The sequence below is a fragment of the Athalia rosae genome, chromosome 8 (assembly GCF_917208135.1).
Source record: "Athalia rosae chromosome 8, iyAthRosa1.1, whole genome shotgun sequence".
NCBI lineage: Eukaryota > Metazoa > Arthropoda > Insecta > Hymenoptera > Athaliidae > Athalia > Athalia rosae.
The window spans coordinates 6,634,563-6,655,517 of record NC_064033.1 but is presented as its reverse complement, the minus strand read 5'-3'; the positions used below and the strand labels follow the sequence as shown (position 1 = coordinate 6,655,517).

The 20,955-nt window shown below is 38.7% G+C and overlaps 3 protein-coding genes and 1 pseudogene across 4 annotated transcripts; 2 read left to right on the top strand and 2 right to left on the bottom strand.

The window, feature by feature from the left end:
- Window positions 1-10,564: 10,564 nt before the first annotated feature.
- Window positions 10,565-11,797, top strand: LOC125502110 (annotated as a pseudogene).
- A 126-nt stretch (window positions 11,798-11,923) lies between these two features.
- LOC125502111 (putative nuclease HARBI1) lies at window positions 11,924-13,887 on the bottom strand. Its single transcript, XM_048659835.1, has 2 exons — window positions 12,799-13,887; window positions 11,924-12,714 (listed from the first exon to the last, which is right to left on the bottom strand). The coding sequence occupies exons 1-2, from the start codon at window positions 13,044-13,046 to the stop codon at window positions 12,555-12,557; spliced, it is 408 nt and encodes a 135-aa protein (XP_048515792.1). The 5' UTR covers window positions 13,047-13,887; the 3' UTR covers window positions 11,924-12,554.
- A 3-nt stretch (window positions 13,888-13,890) lies between these two features.
- Window positions 13,891-16,667, top strand: LOC125502107. Of its 2 annotated transcripts, XM_048659830.1 has the most exons (3): window positions 13,891-15,137; window positions 15,313-15,508; window positions 15,583-16,667. In XM_048659830.1, exons 2-3 carry the CDS (start codon window positions 15,415-15,417, stop codon window positions 16,566-16,568), a joined length of 1,080 nt encoding a protein of 359 aa, XP_048515787.1. In that variant the 5' UTR covers window positions 13,891-15,137; window positions 15,313-15,414; the 3' UTR covers window positions 16,569-16,667. The 2 variants fall into 2 exon arrangements, with proteins under 2 accessions (XP_048515787.1, XP_048515786.1); XM_048659829.1 differs by having other exon boundaries at window positions 13,891-15,508.
- On the bottom strand, window positions 16,564-19,621 carry LOC125502106. The gene is made up of 2 exons (XM_048659828.1): window positions 18,358-19,621; window positions 16,564-18,175 (listed from the first exon to the last, which is right to left on the bottom strand). Exons 1-2 carry the CDS (start codon window positions 18,562-18,564, stop codon window positions 16,667-16,669), a joined length of 1,716 nt encoding a protein of 571 aa, XP_048515785.1. The 5' UTR covers window positions 18,565-19,621; the 3' UTR covers window positions 16,564-16,666.
- Window positions 19,622-20,955: the final 1,334 nt, after the last annotated feature.

Genomic DNA, 20,955 nt, shown 5'->3' with positions numbered 1-20,955 from the left:
ACCGTGACAACGTTGCCAAGCGTTCAAATACTCACAATGCTTTTTGGCCTATCCCCCGTCCAGTGTATTGCATAGAGATCAGTGATTCACAGGGTTGAAGCAGGCCGTGCTAGACATCCCTCTGGAAGAGAGGGGTTGTGCGCTAAAATGGCATGAAATGTCCCCGATGGAACGGGAGGAGTATGACGTGAAGACCGACGTCATCGAAGGCTTCGAAGTCCCGGACCCCTTGGCAGAACCGAGCGACGCGCCAATCACGCTTTTGTGTTCTCCTTGAACGGACTGCATGCGGGCAACCAATGGCGAACGATGTTGGCGTATTTACTGCCATGCAACAACGAGTCGGGCTCAGATATTGTTCGATTGGTGAGGCAATGCATCAGCAAAATCAACGATACCGGAGCTGACCTCAAGACGGCAGTCTGTGACAAGGAAACGAGTAACGGCAAAGCGTATTTCGAATTGGAAGTAAGCGAGGTCCGGCCTTACTTCTTCCACGAAGGGAAAAAAATCATCGCGCTCTGCGACTTTCCGCACGCGGTGAAAAACGTTCTAGGATTGTTCCGTTAGTGGGGTAAAATTACTGCAGCGAATAAGGTTGCTGTTTATTCCGATTTCACTGATACATTCCGTAGCCATCTTGGATGCGCAACGTCCGATCATATAACGGAAGCTCACATGTGGCCTAACGATTTCGAACGTATAAATGTTTCTCGAACTTTCCAGATTTTTAGCAAGCGATACGCTTCTGCAATGGAATTGGCGCATCATTCGAGAGCTGTGAGGTCAGAAACAATTCCTGACTCCGCAAGATTTTGCCGAAGTATGGACAAAATCATAGACGCTTGCAACAGTTTGAGCATCTTCAATGTGAACCCTGCAGAGAGACTTTCGAGCGAGGAAAACCCACAGGAAAAGAGAATTCTTGTAGATTTTTTATCTTGGGTACCCTACATGAAAGTGTGCGCTAAGGGCAGATGAAAGCAACCTGCGTCATTCGTAGGAATAGTGCAGACTGTTCATGGTATCCTCATGCTCCATCGCCAGCTGCGAGAGCAGTTCCCAGGATTCAATTATGTACAGCATTATGTAACCAAGATTCGGTGGAACAACTATTCTCCAGATTCCATAACATTTCTTGGAGAACCATCATGAGTCGAAAGTACCTATGGGTTGTCTAGATATTTTGAGATGAATGTGTTCTAAAAAAGTATCGCGAAGTCGCCATTTTTTAGCAATTGATTACGTGATATCGGTATATTATTAATATGAACGTATTCCTATATTATTATCATTTCATAATTATGTATCAATACGAACACATTAATATCTTACTACGATGACATAATCATATGTGAAAAGGGAACGTTGAATTCATAGCCGTCCCGATCCTACCGAGAGTTCAGGGTGCAGTTATACTGCAGGGATTGATACCCGTGTGTAAAACAGAGCTGTGAATTCGGCAGAAGTTCTCGAGCGACTTCGCGGTATGAAAAAGTCGGTCGACTTACACTTTCTTACTGAGAAAGCATTTAGTGTGATAACGATCCATTCGGAGTCACCCGAATGTTGAACTCCCTGCGGTATGGCTATTCCGTTGGGAAAAGTTCTCCCTGTTCTCTCAGGTAGGATTGGGACATGGTTGACCGACGCACGTTCATCTCATGTTCTCGTGATCGGTTTATTTAGACCGTTCACCGTAACAATGGTTTTCGGTATTTGGTTGGTCTGCCGTCATCTTGCAACTCGAAGACGGGGAAGACCGGGAAAAGTGGACTCCATTTTACTTCTGTCTCCTCCATGAGATTTCTCATAAAATTGTTCATGTTTTGTCCTTTGAACTAGTATACAGATTGTGCGTGCAATCGATACGCGTTTGCCTTTGATCTGGCGATACTTATTGAGTGTCAGACAGTCGTAAATGTGTATCGAGTGTTGCGTAACGTTTACCATCCAATCTGGGATTTCCTAGAATTTCCCAGTCTTACGGTAAAACTTCGTCTCCTAATATCGATGCAATGATTATGAAACATGCGATTGTCACTGATTCAAATTTTCGACTTTCAGATTCGGCGAACTGGAATTCATCGTCGCTGCTGGACAAAATCGATGGGCCGTACTGTATTATATCTACTAATAGAATCTCTTGTTTATCGAAATATCACTCAGTGTCTGTATTTATATTATAGTATTCGCGGCTTCACTAAAATAATTGTTGATTTTAATATTGATTTGTGGCTTCTTTCTATCCAACTCCGACTCCATTTCAAACATTAAGGTAGTTGTGCATAGCGTCAGAAAATTTCGAAAATTTGTATACTTGTTAAGGACTTGATAATACGATCACAATTAAAATTTGAATTCAATTGACCTCCTCTAATCCAAGATAAACTCAATCAAAAATTAGATCATTAACACGGAGTGTATACGCTCCCTGTAGTTTTGTACCAGTTTATTAGTTCTAATGAAAAAACTGACCGTCAGAAACTTTCAAAAAACTACCAATCACCTCATGTTATTGTTCTGAATTTTTGGAAAAAAAGAAAAAAATTGTTGACCCTACTGTTAATAAAAAACAATTTAAATTTCGACGATTCATGAGAGAGTATACATAATAGCGAGGTGGACAGAAACAACTTGGCAACGCTGTCCGCGAGTATAAATAATATTTGCGCGGCAACTTCAAACAGATGGATGGGGAAATTTGTACTCAATAATATTTTCAATAGATCATCAATATTTATTGCAGATAAGATTTGAAAAATTTTGAATCATACAAAAAATAATATCAGTACAATTTTTATATCAAATATAGAAAGAACACAGTACATAATAGTACAGAAGTATCTGAAATTGAAACTAATTAATATTGAGAATTAACGATGTCAAGATATGATATTTTCATTTTGACAAAAGAATAAATACTCAATAAAATTTAAAGGGAAACATATAGTCGATACAGATGACATATACTATACATTTTTTATTGCAAAAAAATAATGTGGATTTAATCTTTGTATTAATTATAAATGAAACACGGCATAGAATAAAACTGAAATTTCTCAAATTCAAACATATAAATAGTTGACGAAATAAATACGACGTGACTTACATATATTGCACTTACTTGATGCAATCGATCGTATATCTTTTTGGCCTCAAAAAAAATTTAGTATTTGCGCAATTATGCGCTTATTTTTGGTGACTTGTGGCTTGCCATTTTTTAGCAGAGTCAAAGTGCTGATATCACCTTCCTCTCCCTCTTCATCGTAGTTTTTTTGTAATGTTTCCAACGTTAAGCCTTCTTTGGCTATTTTTCGCAACATACCATCTGTCACAATACCTTTCAGGGGTTTCAATAACGGTAATACAGCATCAATGCTTTGTAAATCGATCACGCGATCACCAGAATCAGCATAAGTCGCAGCGATCTTGAAAATATCCGCGTTATTAAGATAAGATGAAACTAGTCATTTTTAAATGTAGACGTCGTACGATGCTTCATGAAAAGCTCCATTTGAGTTTTGTTCTGAAAATTCTTTAGCTACAGATTCCAATTTAAATGCTCCCTCACCAGTTCTTTTATTGAAATGATTTTTAAACAACGGTAGACTGTCGCAGAATCCGGCGATAACTTTAAAATCATTAACCATGTCGCATCTAGAAAATTGCTCGAATCAAATGAGAAATATCGAAAGACGCATTATGCGCAACTAGTAGACACGGTTTTTCCAGATTATTTGAAAATTTTCGAAATGCACGTAAGGCATCTCGTTAACTGACTGTTGATACTTCATCTTGGTGGAAGTAAAGATGTCCATTAATGTTATTTCATCCAGTATGCTCCGAATTTCTTTTGTAGGGGTCAGATGAATGCTAAATTTGAAATCATTGCACTGAGCTGCAATTTGTGAAATTTCATCATTTTTGTGGAATCCGGAAGTTTCAAGGTCAAAGTGGACAATCGTTGAAGTTGTTGACGAAATTTTACTAGAGGCATCAATGTGAGAAACTTCCAAGTTGATACTCTCATTCTTTGGAGTTGTTTCGTTGTTAAAAACGCAATTAGACTGATACTGAACTCCTTCAGACTTTTCATTTTTTTGTTCCAATTCATCTCGTTTGTCACCAAGATCAATTCTTCTACTTTTAGTACCAAGTAAAAGAGATTTTGTTGCCCTCTTGAGTCGAGTTCTATGGATTTGACGAGTGAATGTTGCTGTGATACTGCAACCAGCGCCTGAATCTTGTGCCATCGTGTGACTAGCGCCGGCCTAAGCGTCCCATACCGAGTCCGTATCTGGTGGGTTTTACTGGTTTAACAGAAAAAACAGTTTTTATTTTGACTTCGGTGCTGGAACCCGCAAGTGCCATGCGATATAGGGATTGAGAAAGATGACCTTGACCCCACCTGCCGAGAAAAATGTAAAGTTAAGTGGTGGCAAGCAAAACAATAACAAATTTGTTAAATTAATAATTTTTTTAATCTAATAGAAATAGTTTTTTATAATGTCTTGTTGAAAAGTATCGTGCTGTATCCGTGGCTGTTTCAATATGCCATATCAAAACGAAAACCAAAATACAAGTGTGAAATTTTATCGTTTCCCTGCAAGTACTCTGAATTCAGAGTGGATAACCCTTAAACGTCAACAATGGATGAATGCAGTGAAAAATTATGTGTAAGTAAATTATTTTGATAAAAAAATTAAATTGACCACCATCCAATTTAAATAGCTAAGTAGTATAAAATAGAATATTGAACTATTTAATAATTATTTTATGAAATAAATAAAATAGTAGTAAGAAAAAGTAAAATTTAAAAAATTTGTCTTTCAGAAAATATCCAAAGGATTGGGAACGAACTAAAAATACACGCATTTGTAGTGCTCATTTTGTAAATAATCAAAAATCAGAACATCCTCGTCATACTTTATATACACCAACAATTTTTGCTGGTAAAGTAAATACCAAGAAATCTACTGAATCTTTCGAACGTTTCCAACGATTACGACAACAAAATATACGGAGTGAAATGAATATCATTAATAAAAATAATAATAATATAATAAATACAAATGAAATTTAAATTCCAGAGGATAATAATTATGTAGATATTGAAAAACAGAGCATAGAAGATCATTATGCTTCAGATGCTACTCTGCGAAAATCAACTCGTAGTATTTCATGTCAAACTGATGAAATTGTTGATGAAAGTGTTCTAGATGAACATGAGTATTTTTTTTGTCATATAAATTCCCGCGGTGGTGTAACTACTACAGAAGTCCATGTAAACATTCCAATTAAAAAGACAGCTGAAAAAATATGTGATGTTAATTTGCCTCCTCTACGAAAAAAACGTTGAAGATGTTGGGTATGATCCAATTACTCCACACCCTATTAAATCTGATTGTCAAGGTTTCCATGGAATTACTTCCATTCATGATGACCAATCCCTCAGCAGTTTAACAGGTGTTGATTTTTCAATGTTTGCATTTCTATTGAATATGCTTCCTGACAAAATCTACCAAAATAGATAAAAAAAACGAAGTTACTTATCACTTCAACAAAATTCAAGACTGGTCTGACATTTACAGCATTAGGAGTACTACTCTGCATCCACAGAAGTTGAGCACAAAAAATATTCATCGGTAACTTAAAACAACTGAATATCTTATTGAAAAATTTCATAGTTTGGCCTTCGAGAGCTACTATAAAAGCAACTCTACCAGAAGCTTCCAAAAAAAATTACCCTGCAACACGCGTGATTATTGATTGCACTGAAGTGTATACAGAACAACCGCCGGAAGTAAGACAGAGAGTTTTGATCTACTTGGACTATCAACATCATCAAACAGTGAAATTCTTAGTTGGGTGTGCTCCAAATGGACTGATAACCTTCGTATCGAAGTGCTACTCCGGTCGTTCTAGTGATTCTTATATTACGAATGATTGTGGGATAGTAGATTTAATAGAACCTGGTGACGTTGTCCTTGCTGATGAAGGTTTCCCTCAAATTACGACCGAAGTTAAAAGGAAAAATGCTGTTTTCATTATGCCTCCTTTTGCGTATGATGGACAATTCACAGCTGAAGAAGTTAATGAAACTTATAATATTGCTTCGGTCAGAATTCATATTGAAGGAGTGAACCAAAAAATCGAAGATTTCGATATTTTTTCCAAAGTACCAATAACTTTACTTCCTCACATTGATGAAATTGTTTTTGTAATATGCATTTTAACCCTTTGCGTACATTTAACGGCTGTTTCTCGTCATGCGCATTTTTTGGCGTAGTAACTCGTCATTTTATTTAAAGCAAGCTAAAGTAATTAATTGTTTTTTTTTGGTCAGTTGTCAGTACTGCACGGCGCTATAACCTAGCTTGTATCAAACTGAAATTGTTTGAACAATATTTACCGATTTATTTCTAAGCAATCTATTTCATAATGTCGAAAATAAAAACTGCATATTTTTAAAATGATGATGAAAGTGACTTTGAGGAATCTGGTGAAAATTTTTAAATAAATCGGTACCCAAAGGGTTAATAAATATTTCCAACCTTATAATAAAACAATGATTCAAAAATAATAATATGAAAATAAGTGTATGGAATTGAAATTTTATTTTAAAACTTATATGATTTATGTAATTATTTTTTATCACATTTTTGTTCATGCTTTTTATGTAACACTTAAACTACAATAAATATGATCATTTGTAACATTTATAAAAATTTGCAAAAGTCTCATAGCTTTGTTTATTTTGTATAAAACTAATAAGTTTAATTGTTAAGTAAAAGGTAAGTTAAAGTAACATCCCTAATTAAATGATAATAATAATTATAACAATAATAATCTAAAGTATTGCAGATAGATAATGCATCCAAATTTTTTGAGAATACATAGAAAATAATCTTTGGAGATAATGATGAAAACAAAAATTTGCAGTGCAGTTATAACTTTATTCAGAAATGCCTCATCTCGTTCAACAGTTAATAAAACACAAAAAGTAATGATTGTCACGTACATTTGAAGCTAGATTTGAGTGTAAATCGAGTCAGTTGTATTTGAGTGCAATCCATTTTCAGCGAATTTTAAATATTGAATATTAACTTGCAATGATTCTTCGTAAAAAATCGGTTGATCACGGCAAGAGTATGGGCATTTCACCTCAATCAGAAACTCTTTTCTCCCAAATATTTGGCCCATACACTAGAATACTATCTGGACTACACGATATCCATGGCTGAAGAATAATAACAATAGGACCAACTCTCACCACTTCCCAGTTCGGTTGTAGTAATTTTTTGTATTTTTTGAGAGCAATTTCTTCAGTTTTCATTCCATAACTCATGGCAGAGGTTTCAACCTTACTAGGATTAACAAACTCATCAATAACTTTTACAATGTCAAAACGATTTCCTTTGGCTTTGTGGCCATTGCTAGCAGTAATACGCAACTTTCAGTGAAAAATTGAATATGTAATTTTGAATTCGAATCATAATAATAATAATGAGAAACGGGTTTTTAACTCAAAAATTAGGATTAAGGAGTTTCAAAATAAATTTCTTATTCGAATGATAGAACTGAAAAATTGAAAATTACTTTTTTATTCGAATGATATAATTAAGGATGCAAATAATATTGTATTACTTAGTTCTTATTTTGACAGTAACAATTGGGAAATAAAAAAAATTCACCCGGTGCTAATTCGATTACTTTCTGTATGCGCTTTTCGCTACCCCGCAAGCTACACAATTGCCAGTTTTTCGATTGACGCGTAAGATCAGAATCGGAACGACGCGCGTCAGCGAGAATCGATTGTTGCGTGCGTATCATTTACAGGGACCCATATGCGTGTAAGTGACCGACTGCAACGCACCAAGTAGTGGGGCGAGAAAGCTCGGGCCGTCCGTGAGCCTTTGAATGTGTGAGCCTTCTCATGTACGCGAGACCGCTCTGCGTGTGCGTAAAAACGGGCAATTTTTGTCAGCGCCATCTACTAGTGGGGCGGCAAAGCTCTTGAAAAGTACATAAGCATACCCCCACCACGTCTCCCGCACCTCTATTCCTATCTACACTCACCGGTATGCACTATGCTGCTCTCTTTTCCTCTCGTGCAGCAAATGTGGAACTCGGTAAAGTAATTGTAATATTTGCAGGCGAGAACTTGCTGCGTATGTCATGCGGTGTAGGTGCGTTTTTTGGGCTTCTCCCTGGTGCGGTAGCCTCTCGACCTTCCGGCCCTAGCTAGAAGAACACCACAGGTGGAAGGTTCACCAGAAACCAACAATCAGCTGTGGCACGGGGAGGCCTGAGAATGTTGCGCTCATCCTGTTCCTCCTCCAGACGTCGTGGGGTGCTATACTCACCCATCGACACGACGGTTACTTCCCTTTGGGCTGCGATACTATCATAGGCCTTTCTGAGGGCCGATATGACGTCGGAACCGGAGACGAGAACACTAGGTGGTGTAGCTGATTTTTGCCTCGAGCAGAACTTCATTTCTTCCTTCGGGATTCGACCGCAGCGGGACCCTGTTGCCGTAGCGAGTGGCCCTATTTCCCACGCTGCTTCGGGAATCGGTCAGCTTGCGATATAGCGAGAATCCTTTCACTCCATCTGATTTTGATCCTCAAATAATCAACAGCCCTCTCATATATGGGATGCTACCCTCCGATGCATTTGCAACCTAGCAATCCGGAGCTGCACATCCGGGAGATTCGACATAGCGGTAGATATCAGTGGCATAAAACATAGCAGGAAGTCATGGTGCAGTACTGAGAGAATCACGGGTGTGGAAGAGATGCCTTCATGGTGCGGTAGAGATGTCTTCGGGATGCGGTAAAGATGTCTTCGTTCAGTCGTAGTTACCGAGTTATGCAAACATAAATCACAAAGCGTATTAAAACTACGTTAACCTGCCTAATGAGTGTCACACTTTGATTTCTCCCAGGGTTTTGTCGGTATTTCGGACGTCTTTCTGCGCGTAATTTCGCTACCCGTTTCAGTTGGGCAGCTGCTGGGACGTTGAATCTCAAATGCAACGTCACAGGAGCTTCGAGTTCTTCATCTTCCACAGCTTCTTCACTTCGGTTTCCTTGTAAGTTTTCTGTCTTTTCAGCGTTTTCTGATCATTTGTTACTGTGAATATGAGATAAGATTTTGATAATGCTCAACAAATACCACACAACTTCATTCTGACAAGTGTAATAGGATCCAAAAATGAAATCATATCTTACCGTTCTGGGCACGTGTATAATCTTCTGGAGATAAATTGAACACATAACATATTTCTGTCTCTGCGTCCAACAGTTGTAACTGAATTGTTTTTACATTTTACCCGATATATTCATATTTTGTCGTAAAAATCAACCCGACGACAAAATCTGAGTGAGAACGATCCAAGCGTCATGGGTTGGCGCCACGTGAACTTTCGAAATACCCGCTTTACGACGGGCGTCGCTCCCAATGTCCCATCGGCGGAGGTGAGGCGTTTTGTAGCGAAATTAATGACGTCATTGATGACGTACATACGTACATGAAGCGCTTGGAGCGTCCTGTAGTGCTATGGGTGCATTACGAAATGTACATACACAAACCGTGTTCATAAGTGGAGCATGTAAACATCGCGCGATTTGATCCCGGTTCGCGCCAAATATCCCTGGTCGAATTTACAGCAGCGCCACAGCAGAGGTAGGGGGATCGCATCGACCGGCCACGACTGTTATGATCCACGGCGTGTTTACCAAAAACATTAGAATCCATCTGTCGATAATATCGTAGAAACCACGACTGATGTTGTTATTTTGATCAGAGAAATGATACGGTGAATTAAATAGGACAGGATGATCTCCGTCGATGACAGAGTAAACACTTGCCATCGATGCATTCGAAACGAGTGTTGTAAGAAAAGGACAATAAACGAGACTCATTGAGGATAATAATTGGATGCTAACTTCTAACTGCTAACTCCTTCAGACTGCTAACGCGTCTCGTTTATCGTTAAATCATCGTTGAATAGCTGTGTCAGTTTTGTGAGGTGACAACGCCGTGGATCATAACAGATCACGCAAAATATCCCTGGTCGAATTTACAGCAGCGCCACAGCAAAGATCGGGGGATCGGGCGCCGGTCGATACAAGTCGATGTAAATTCGACTAGTGATATTTTGCGTGAACCTAAATCAAATCGCGCAATGTTTACATCCTCCACTTATGGACACGGTTTGTGTACTTGCAGTACTGCTAACCGTGACGTCACGCAGTTGACTGCCAACCGCGTTCCGTTTTCTACTTCGAGTTGCCAGTTGCATCGAAATTGAATGCTGCTGAAATGAAACAGTAAAAATGGCCGACGCCTAACGGACAGCCGTTGATGTGTTGTTACTTGCTGAAAGATTAATAGAATCTTCTGGCGAAAGCGAGTCCGATGATGAAAATGAGTTTCTTGCATATGTCTTCAGGTATTATCGACGAAGTAGAGTGCCAAGACGGATGTTAGGTTCGTCGAAAATATTATCCCATTATATTCAGAACGCGAGTTCAAGTTACATTTTCGGTAAGTAAATAAAATATTATGAAGCCATTTGAACTTCTGTTTGCTTAAGTCGGCTGTTATATTCTACCAACTTGAATATATGTTTCAGAATGCGGCCGGATACTTTCGAGTATCTGCTCGACCTACTTCGTCCACAATTGGAGAGACAATCACGCAGATCAGGACGATTTCCTATATCCCCGAAAAAACAATTATTGATAGCAATATGGATTTTGGCTACACCACATTTTTTCCGGTACAGAGAAATAGATTCTTGAATAATGACTTACTTACATTTTACAATAAATGACCTGTGACTCCCATTTTAATGTCTCAGCTCAGTATCTACAAGATTTGATGCGGGTACAGCAACTGCTTGGCGTGCTTTATTCAGAGTCACAAAAGCCCTGTACCGTCATGAAGCTTCATCAGGTGGCCCACCAGAGATGAAGCCGAACAGACGTGGAACAAGTTAAATTTATCATATGGGTTCCTTAAAGCCATTGGAGTAATTGATGGCACGTACACTAAAATAAGTGCACGGAAAGATCATCCTGAAGCATACGTCAACCGCAAGGGATATCATTCCATTCAATTGCAGGTAGAGATAACGAATCCTAATATTAACCTGGATAAAGTAATTAAATCATATTCAATAATCTGCTACCCACATTTGCAGGCTGTTTGTAATGCGGATATGGAAATCATCCATTGCTACGCAGGTCAGGTCGGATCAGTACACGACATGCGTGTTTTTCAATTGTCTCAGTTCCAAGAGATGTGCAATGCAAATAAATTTCCTGAAGACAGTCACTTGCTTGGTGATGCAGCATACTCTATTCAAAAGCACATAATGGTGCCAGACAAGGACAATGGTCACCTTCAGGAAGATGAAGTGAATTTCAATCGATGCCTGTCTTCAGCACGCATGATTATTGAAACGTCATTTGCTCTCCTCAAAGGTCGATTTAGTTGTTTACTAGATATTCTCCCTATGAGGCGAACAGACCTGATACGTAGATACATTATCGCCTGTTGGATTCTCCACAATATATGCTTACAACGTGGTGATCTGTTCCACATACCCGTAATTGTTGAACCTCGTGTGGAAAATATAAATGCCGTTCGTATTGATGAACAAGCCAAACAGGAAGGCATCGCTAAGCGATGGTTGTTGACGATTACACTTGCAAATCGGTAAAACATTTCGAAATGTGTAAGAATTTGTAAAGATTTGTAAATAAGAAAATTTGACTAATTACCTTTGTAAATCTTTGACTTGGGAGTCGAAATACGTTTCTTTATAAACAGATAATTTTACATTCGTCACAGTTTTCATCCTACTGTTGCTGTATCTGCTGTTGCTGCAGCTGTTGTTGTAGCTCTGGTTGTAGCTGTGGTTGTTTTTGTAACGGTAGTGGTAGTTGATATTGCTGTTGTAGCGGCAGTGGTAATTGGTATTGCTGTTGTTGTTGATGGTGATGTGTATTAGAAGCTACTAAGAAAAAAGAATACTGTGTTTATCTGAAATAAAAATACGTTTGGATTATTTTGACAGTATAGTACTTCACTATTTACTTTTGGAACTCGCAGCGTGACTCAATTTCGCATGGCGCAGCAGCTTTGTTGCAAATTCCATATCTGAAAACATGAATTCCTGGTATATAATCCTTGGTGTGCCACACCTTGAGGTTTCAAAGTCACGGTTAGTTTTGTCATCCACGGTCTTAACGCGTAGCCAGAATCACCTATTGTTAACACAAATGGAGTGTTGCGAAACATACTTAATTATGATTTTGGATATCGCGTATTGCATGTATTACCTAGCAAGAAATAATGGTGCCTACGATTATAAATTTCTTGCATTATGGGAATCACATTAGTGTTATTCCAAATGTAGGAATCACGAGTACTTCCAGGGTATCGAGAATCGACGTTTAAAATTCTAAGTTCAGTATCACAAATCTAGAGATTGAATTACAGTTGTTTCATCAGTACTAACGCCTGATGAGATTTCATTACATTTTTACTAATTGTACGTTAATGGAATGATGTGCTTTTCTATTGACATCGATATGTTCAGGATAATTTTCATCTTCTTTTGGAGGTGGTAATATCGCTACGTGAGTACAATCTATACAACCAATTGCACCAGGAAACTGCTTCTCCACCCAAAATCTATATTTATATGTATAATAAATGTAATAGAGCACGACCATACAGATGATAATATGTAACTTTATAAATGCAATCTTTCCTTACTTGTTAGGTAGTTGTTGAAGCTTCTCCATATTATTAAGAATGAAGCGTACCCAAGTATCAAACACTTTTGGTGAACTCAGAATATTCTTAACATTGCGAATACATCCGCTGATCGATGTTTGACTCATAGCAACGGTAGTATTCCCTGCAATGCAATTCTGATAGCTACCTGATCCGATAAAGTATAATGCTGCGATGACTTGTAGTGGAATCATATTATGTTTCAAGGTGACTGTTCCTATATTCATCAGTATGTTTGTATTTCTGTTTTGTGTTTGATTTGTAACCGGAGGGCAATAAACATATACTGGAATATAATTTGTCTAGCTCGAATGCGCTGATTGTAATATTGAAATATTCTGTGTGAAAACCGGCTATGATTTCGAAACGGCCGTTCCTCCAAGCAAAACTCGAGAGTTAGGGTTCGCTAAGCAGAATTCGAAATAACTGGGTTTTCAACGCAACCGTCAGATTAAGTTCAAATTTACTCGTACGCTTGCGTCCAAAGCTGAAGTTTTTGATGGTCCTAATGAATATTCTTCTTCAATATCTATGACTCTGTGAGCTGTTTCTTTCTTCAATCGGAAGAGCTTAGTAAATTGTAGTTCCGACAATTCAAATGGATCGTCTCGTACGTGGAACCGCAGTCTTTCATTATAAACAGAATTATTTTCTAATTTTTCAGGCATATAAAGCTGAACAACGTTCTGATATCCCATGTCCATTGCTGTGAATAAGAAATGATTATGATATGGATATTAATTTTGCCTTTACTACCAAGCGCACTTTTGTCGAACTGCCTTTTGTTTTGAATCTCATACTGCACGATTCGCATGTCGCATAGATAGTACGTACCGACTCGATATTTATTAATCTGCGACTTTTCTCGCATATCCAAAAGATCTGCGATTTGTTATGAGGTCATGCTTGTGCAAAAGCCATTCGGACTCACTTGTTAGCCCGAACAGCATTGGCAAAAAGTATGTTGAACAGCTTTGAAATCACTATCGCGAAAGGCGAGTCGATCAGGGGTGCGATTCTCGAAAAGAGGACCCTAGACGTTGAGTGTAGATAAGATAGGATTCCGGTGGGAACGCGGTAAAGCTCGCGCATGCACAGAACTGAAATCGGCCGTGATTGGCGCTGCATCGTAGTACCAACTGTATTTTCCTTTCAGTCATTCCAGCGAAGAGGGGTGGCGTGTAATATTAAATAGTGGTAGCCTAATTGGTGGTAGCACTGCACTGAAGAGATTTCGGATCACGCCGCCGACGCAGTGCGACACCCACCGCTTTCATCAGTCTTTCACGAACAATCCTCATGGCCGGTGAGTAGAGCTTATTTGACTAACATTTTGTTTGCCACACATCCGACTCAAATTCTCATTGTTACACCAGATATGTAACATGTAACGGTCAGAAATACAGTGTGATCATATGTCATGTCTTATTTGGGATATAAATACAGAAATAACACTTTGTATGTAAAGCCTAACCGGGATAGTTCAAAACTTGTAAAATCGGTGCTCGTATCTGTAATTTATTTTCTGACATTTTCTAATGGGTTAATTTAATGAGACAATATTTCTGCTCCATTGATTGAAACGTACCGTACGAAATTCAACCGATAATGACACAGGCTATCGTGTAAAATATGTTGCGAACTGTCTTCCGCCATTATGGTGGCGTGGTAGCGTCACAAATATATTCACAAGGAGACGGAGTAGGTTGGATGTAGCGTACTCGTCCTTTTTTTTTTTGATACATTTTTTTTTCCTTTTATACTCTCTGATTGGATAAAAAATCAAAAACGACGTTAATTCGGAGGAAAAACCCGATTCGCGACATCCAACCTACGCCCCATCTTGTCGGTATAACGACGGTTGCACGGATGTGGGGAATTCCCCGCGAACTCGACAAGCCTCCGACCAACGAATAGGGTCGTCCAAAAAAAAAAAAAAAAAAATCGGATCATTACTGAATATTGAACATTATGCTATTTAAATGTGAATTACCGCTTAGGAAGGTATTTTATAATGTTAATTATTATTAAAAACGAAATTAAAAAGGACGAAATTCGCAGTTGGTAGAAACGCGTTGTGATTGGACGCCATGTGCCGTGACGTCATAAACTAGCAGATTCAAATCCGTAGCGTTAGATTTGTACAGGCTTGTCACGGTTTTTGTTCGTGACTTCTTATTTTGCTCCAAAATGAACATCGGATTCGTCAAAGCACAATCCGATAATCTTCCTAAAGTGACAGTATTGATGGTTACCGATTTTTTCTCGGAAAGTGATTATTTTAATGCGGCCGAAACGAGGGGTGTCAAGGCTCGAAGGTAAGTTAAGTTTTCCGAACATTATTTCGCATTTTACTATTACTAATCGAAGCTCGTAACAATACCCAATGGTGCATATGTACAATCGGATTTTCTGTCCTTTTGCTTTCTTGAATATAAACGTATTGTAATTTTAGTAACGTACAATAACCTATAAAAATCGTTTCATATCTAGAGCCGAAAGAGAGGATTATGGCGACGCTGCAGTTGGATACGTAGAGCCCGAAGAGAAGGAAATTTGTGTAACGTTCGTGGAAGAGTGTGTCCCGAACATAGGATGAACAGCAAAGCATATGCTGTTTCAATGATCGTCGATGAAGAAAACGAATCGATAGAAAGAGTCACTTGTGAAGATTGTGCAGCCTCGGCAGGTAACATATAATATACTTGCTAATCTAGTTAGCTAATGAATTGATAGGAACTCATAGCATATAATTATTTTCAGGAGGTTGTAAGCACGTCATTGCTTTTTTGATGTGGGTCCATCGGCGAAGCGAAGAACCTGAACCGACAGCAACCGTATGCTATTGGAAGAAGCCACGTCTAGCTCAAGTTGCATCGAATGTTAGATCTTTGAAAGCAAAAGATATGCGAGCACCCAAAGTTCCGGAAGATTTACCCGATAATACAGCATTTTTTAAAACTGTATTAGATAAAATGCAAAAAAGGAAATTCGACAGTCAGATCTCACGGCATTACATCAATCAAGATTCGACCAAGGTTTTATCGCTGCACAATATAATGCTAGAATTTTGTAGCTCTTCAGATAATAGTGATGTACAGAGTTTTTTGAGATTTGCAAGTGCTACAATGACTGAAGAACGATGCCTTCTAGCTAGGAAAGGGACGGAAAATCAAAGTGAGTCTAAATTATGGAACGAGTTACGGTATGGTCGGATTACAGCATCTCGACTCTACGAAATGGCACATTGCACAACGAAGAGCGGGTCGCTGGTAGAGCAGGTTATAGGAAACTTGAACATCAGAGACACCGAAGCAATGGAGAGAGGAAGACGATTAGAAAAAGATGTCATAAAGCTAATGAAAGAGATATTGAAAACGGACATAGAGGATTGTGGACTACTCTTGGATTCGAGGTTCCCTGTTATCGGTGCGTCACCTGATGGCGTGGGAAATGACTTTGTAGTTGAGATAAAGTGTCCAATGACCCCTAAAGCAGAATCTAGATACATCACAGCAAACTATCAAGTGGCGAATAAATTTCTAGCTCAAATTCAACTCCAGATGTTTTTGAAAAATGTGAAAAAGGGTTATTTCTGTGTAGCCACACATGATTTTGAAACAAGTCATGCAATCAAACTGATCTGTGTAGAATATGATGAAGATTTTCTACTGGATCTCATAGAAAAGGCCATGGCTTTTTGGCAGGAGAATATTTATCCAGTCATTTTTCAATCTGCAAAGAGCTAGGCTGAAGACAATAATTGAAACAAAAATTGAGACATTATATATAACATATTTAATAAGTCTATATCTTTTATAAGTATAATATACAGTATTATTATTGGTTAATAATGGGTTTTTGTAAATTTACTAACCCTGCAACAATTGATAACAATTTCATCCATGATATCTAAGGTTAGATGATGAATTCCAGCATGAGGTTTTAGTATGGCAAATTCTCGAATTCTTCGGATGACTCTTTCGATATGAATTCGTAGGCTGGCGATACGCTTAGTTTCCATAACTTCAGCTTTAGTTGGTTTCACAGAACTTGCAACACTTGGTGGCCGGATCAAAGTGCATCCATTCTTCTGTGAATGTGGTTCAATATGCTTGAAACCTCGATCAGCCATAACTGCACAGTTTGCTGGAAGCTCATCAAGGTATTGGCTTTCTTGTACAATGACAGCATCTGTTGTCCTTCCTCCGAAACCCTGAGATACAAAGTTGATCGTTCCATCTGGCGTTGAAGACAATAAATATTTCAGAGTATTGCATTTCTTGTACTCAGACCATGTTACGCTCTGGTGAATTGCATTGCTGGGTTTTTGGATTTCGATCTCAAAACAATCTATTATAGATTGGACATTACTATATCTGGCCCGGAATGGCAAGGGTAAATTTGACTTTATTGAAGCCACCGAAGGCCAAACTATCAATGTTTTGAGAAAGTGTGCCAGCAAAGGAATGGTCCGTCTGAATATTGAGTTAGCACTGCTACTACTGATACCAAATTCATCACCAAGTCTCGCAAATGTGTCATTCAGTTTGATTTTGGAAAGTGTCAAACATATGTCCTCAGTTTTCACTCTCATTGCGTTGCGCAGTACTTCAATAATGAAAAAGCCATCATCTGGAATTCCAAGATACATTTTTGGTTTACTAGCAATGATGAGTAGTTTCATTTTTAGGATTTCTTGTGTTCGCACAGAATCATTTTGCCTCGCTGCTTCTTCACTCGTTTCATCGGAAGGCAGGTATTCGGTGCAGTTTTCCAATGTATCATCCAGATTACATGCAGTACTACTGGACGTCGTAAGCGACTCTTCTTGCTTTTTCTGAAGTTTCACAGGTGTTTTGAATTTAACAGGCGAACAACCTGCATCTTTGGTTTTCGGTACGCAGCTCGAAGCCTTACTCCGGTACTTAGGTCGTATAGACACTTGCACAGAAAAATCTTTTTGTGTCGGAAGAAGGGTAATCTTTGTGTGTTCCGAAGAAGGGTGAGCAGGGTTTGCAAACACATATGTGAATGCTTCATCTGCATCAATCTCTTCCAGATCCTCTTCAGGCAAGGATTCGTGACTGTGACCTTTTGGAGTAGAGCCTTCAATGGAGCCTTCAGCTGATCCTGGTGCATCGATATTTTCTTTCTGTGAAAGTACTTCTGCTTCTATTTCTCTGAGAACTTCTCTCTTCTGTCGCTTTAGTACTGCGGGTCTTAGAGGTTCAGAGAAAGCTTGATGTCTACCTGGTTGACAATCAAATTTGTGAGGTACCGCACCTTTTTTTAATCTCACTGAAGCAGTTCTGTCTTCCAGAACTCTTCTGTAATTTTCCAAACATTCCTGTAACTGCATAATATGAAGGATTGAATGACAGCTACCTCAACACATAATTATTGAAAGTCTAGTGCATTTATTTGAAAGAATTACTCTCAAAAACTGCGTAAATATAAGATATTATGCATGGTACATTAATTGGGAATTCTAAGATAGAAATGGTTATTTGAAAGTACGAAAGAACTCGAACTTACATCAAAGTGGTCTTCACAACAATATAAAGTGGTGTGAAGAGAGGTTAGGTCGTCTCGCCTTGCCAACTGAAACCAATTCTTCCTCATATCACCTTTCGGTACATGGACAAATATTTTAGAACTCGCTGATATACTGGTATTCTTGCAGAGCGGCACAAAACAACACTTATAAATGCGGTTTCGGGCGATTTCTTTATTTTCACTCATTTTTCACTATAGCCTTCATGGGGTCGATGCTGTTGTTTACTAGTTTATGACGTCACGCGGTGAACCGCGTAATGGCGCACGATGTAGGGCCGTTTCAAACAGTTTCAGAATTTTAATGCTTGAATTAACGTATCAATTTGATTTTTTGATCTGATATATTTTTTTCTGAGTGTTTTGATACCTGAACTTCGATTTAAACCAATAAAAAAAAATTCGTGGACGACCCTATTTCACGTTGTCCGCTCTGTATATCCGTCTTACTGACCCACGTGAGCGCGAGATTGTTTTGTCATCGCGTTTTGCGGAGAGGGCCGTGTGCAATTTTATTACGCTTGGCGGGAACATTGTTCTGGATAAATCGGCGTTGGTTCTGCCAAGTTCTACGTACTTTTTACTAATTTTGAACAAATTATCAGTTTCTTTTCCTATCACTCCTATTTCTCCTTACACTCCTACAGACATGCCGCTGAATTTGTGTGCCTATAAAGGATGCACAAACTCCAAAAAGAAACGACCAGACCTATCCTTCCACCGTTTCCCTCGAGATGAATGCATGTAAGATATCCACTTCCATCGATCCTACTCATTTTTACCTCCTAAAATCTCCTAGCGACCTTTATCATCATCAGTTATGCATTTTTTTTAGCAATCTTGACACGGGCCTTATGTTATTTAAATGCTGAAGTCGATTCTTGTGTGATCGTAATTCCTTGAAAATAGTTTTTTGGCGGGAATTCACTGTCGTGAGAGATTCGGTGTTTTAAGTAATGGGTCGGTCTTGGCGAGATAAAGGAATCGAGAATTTACTCGAAATTTATCTATTATAAGAACTTCACATTATTTCTTCCGTAATTGTTTACTTTATCACCACATCCTCACAGGGAGTGAGGGTAGCAAAGACCATTAGGGCAACGAATTCAGACCTACTCTGAATTCGTTGATTAGGTGCCCGGCCCGTAGCCAAGTGGCCCGGTGCGCAAGCGCGTATTTCACCCTTGATGATCTCCTGGTTAGGGTGGGATTGTGTCTAGGCGCTTAAATACCGAGCGACTTCGAACTATAATTTAAGGACGTCCGCTATTTAAGCGCCTACACACAATCCAGCCCTAACCAGATCAAGGGTGAAAAACGCGCTTACGTACCGGGCTACTTGATGCACCTAATGATCTTTGCTACCCGACCACCATCTAATTAAAGACACATTCCTCTACAACCCCCAAAAACCTCCACCTCCTGCGAGGACGGGTTGATAAAGTAAACAATTACCATTTCTTCCAATGAGCATCAAATTCAGACCCTTATGAGTAGCGTATGATAGCATTACAAATACTTTCCTTTGATCGTCTGGTTATCTCCTGTACCTATCTCTTTGACCTATTCCAAGACTTCGGTTGGCAAATTTAAAAATATCCGACTGAATTCCCCAAGCTGTCACATCATTTCAGGCAATGGAAAGATTTTTCCAGGTACCTATAGGCATTGAACGATGCGTTAGCCAACAAGATCTAACACTTGATATCTTGCAATAAAAAATCAAATAATTGTTGCCATATTAATTCTATTTATGAGGAATTATAATAACAAAATAACTGATTATGGATGAAAAAATAACGCAACCCAATTGATTTCAATACAACACATTTGGCAATTTACTTTTCGTACTTACAGTCAGTTGGATTGGATATTGCACTCAGGGAACGATAATTTCCTTGAGCTAAGCTCAAAACAATTAATTGAAAAGAGATTGTGTTCAGAGCACTTCGAGAAGACGGATTTCATGGTAAATGGTAACAAAAAGCAATTAAAAGTATCCGCTATTCCAAAGCATGCTTCACAAATAGAACTTACGCTTGATTCGCTTGAGCCTGACAGAGATTCCGGTCAGAATAGTGCTATACTACCTTCTCTTGTTCTTCCAAATCTATCAGCAGTCCCAGGGAATTATTCCTCGATACAACCAAATCCATCATTAGACATTACTTCTAGATATTCTCCAGCTATTGATACAAATATAGATTTGAATGGTACCCCCAACATCAAAGCCCCTCTCTTGTTTAATCCGTTGTCACCTGTCGTCATTGAAAGTCAACCTGAGCTCCTTTTCCAGACTCAAATACAGGTTCCACAAACATTTTATAGGCTTACAGTGTCACCCAGAAAAAAACGACTACAAAATCGAATCCAGACTCTGACTCGCAAGCTAAAAGTACAATCTAATAAAATTCGACGATTAGAATCCAAAAGTGCACGACAGACTGAGATTTACCGACAAAAACCTCCTGTAATAGCTGATATTTTGAAATCTGCTTCTCACTATTTGGAGGGTGAAGTTCTTTTATTTTTCGAGACGCAGCTCAGGCACACTAAAAGATCCAAGTGGACAGAGGCGGA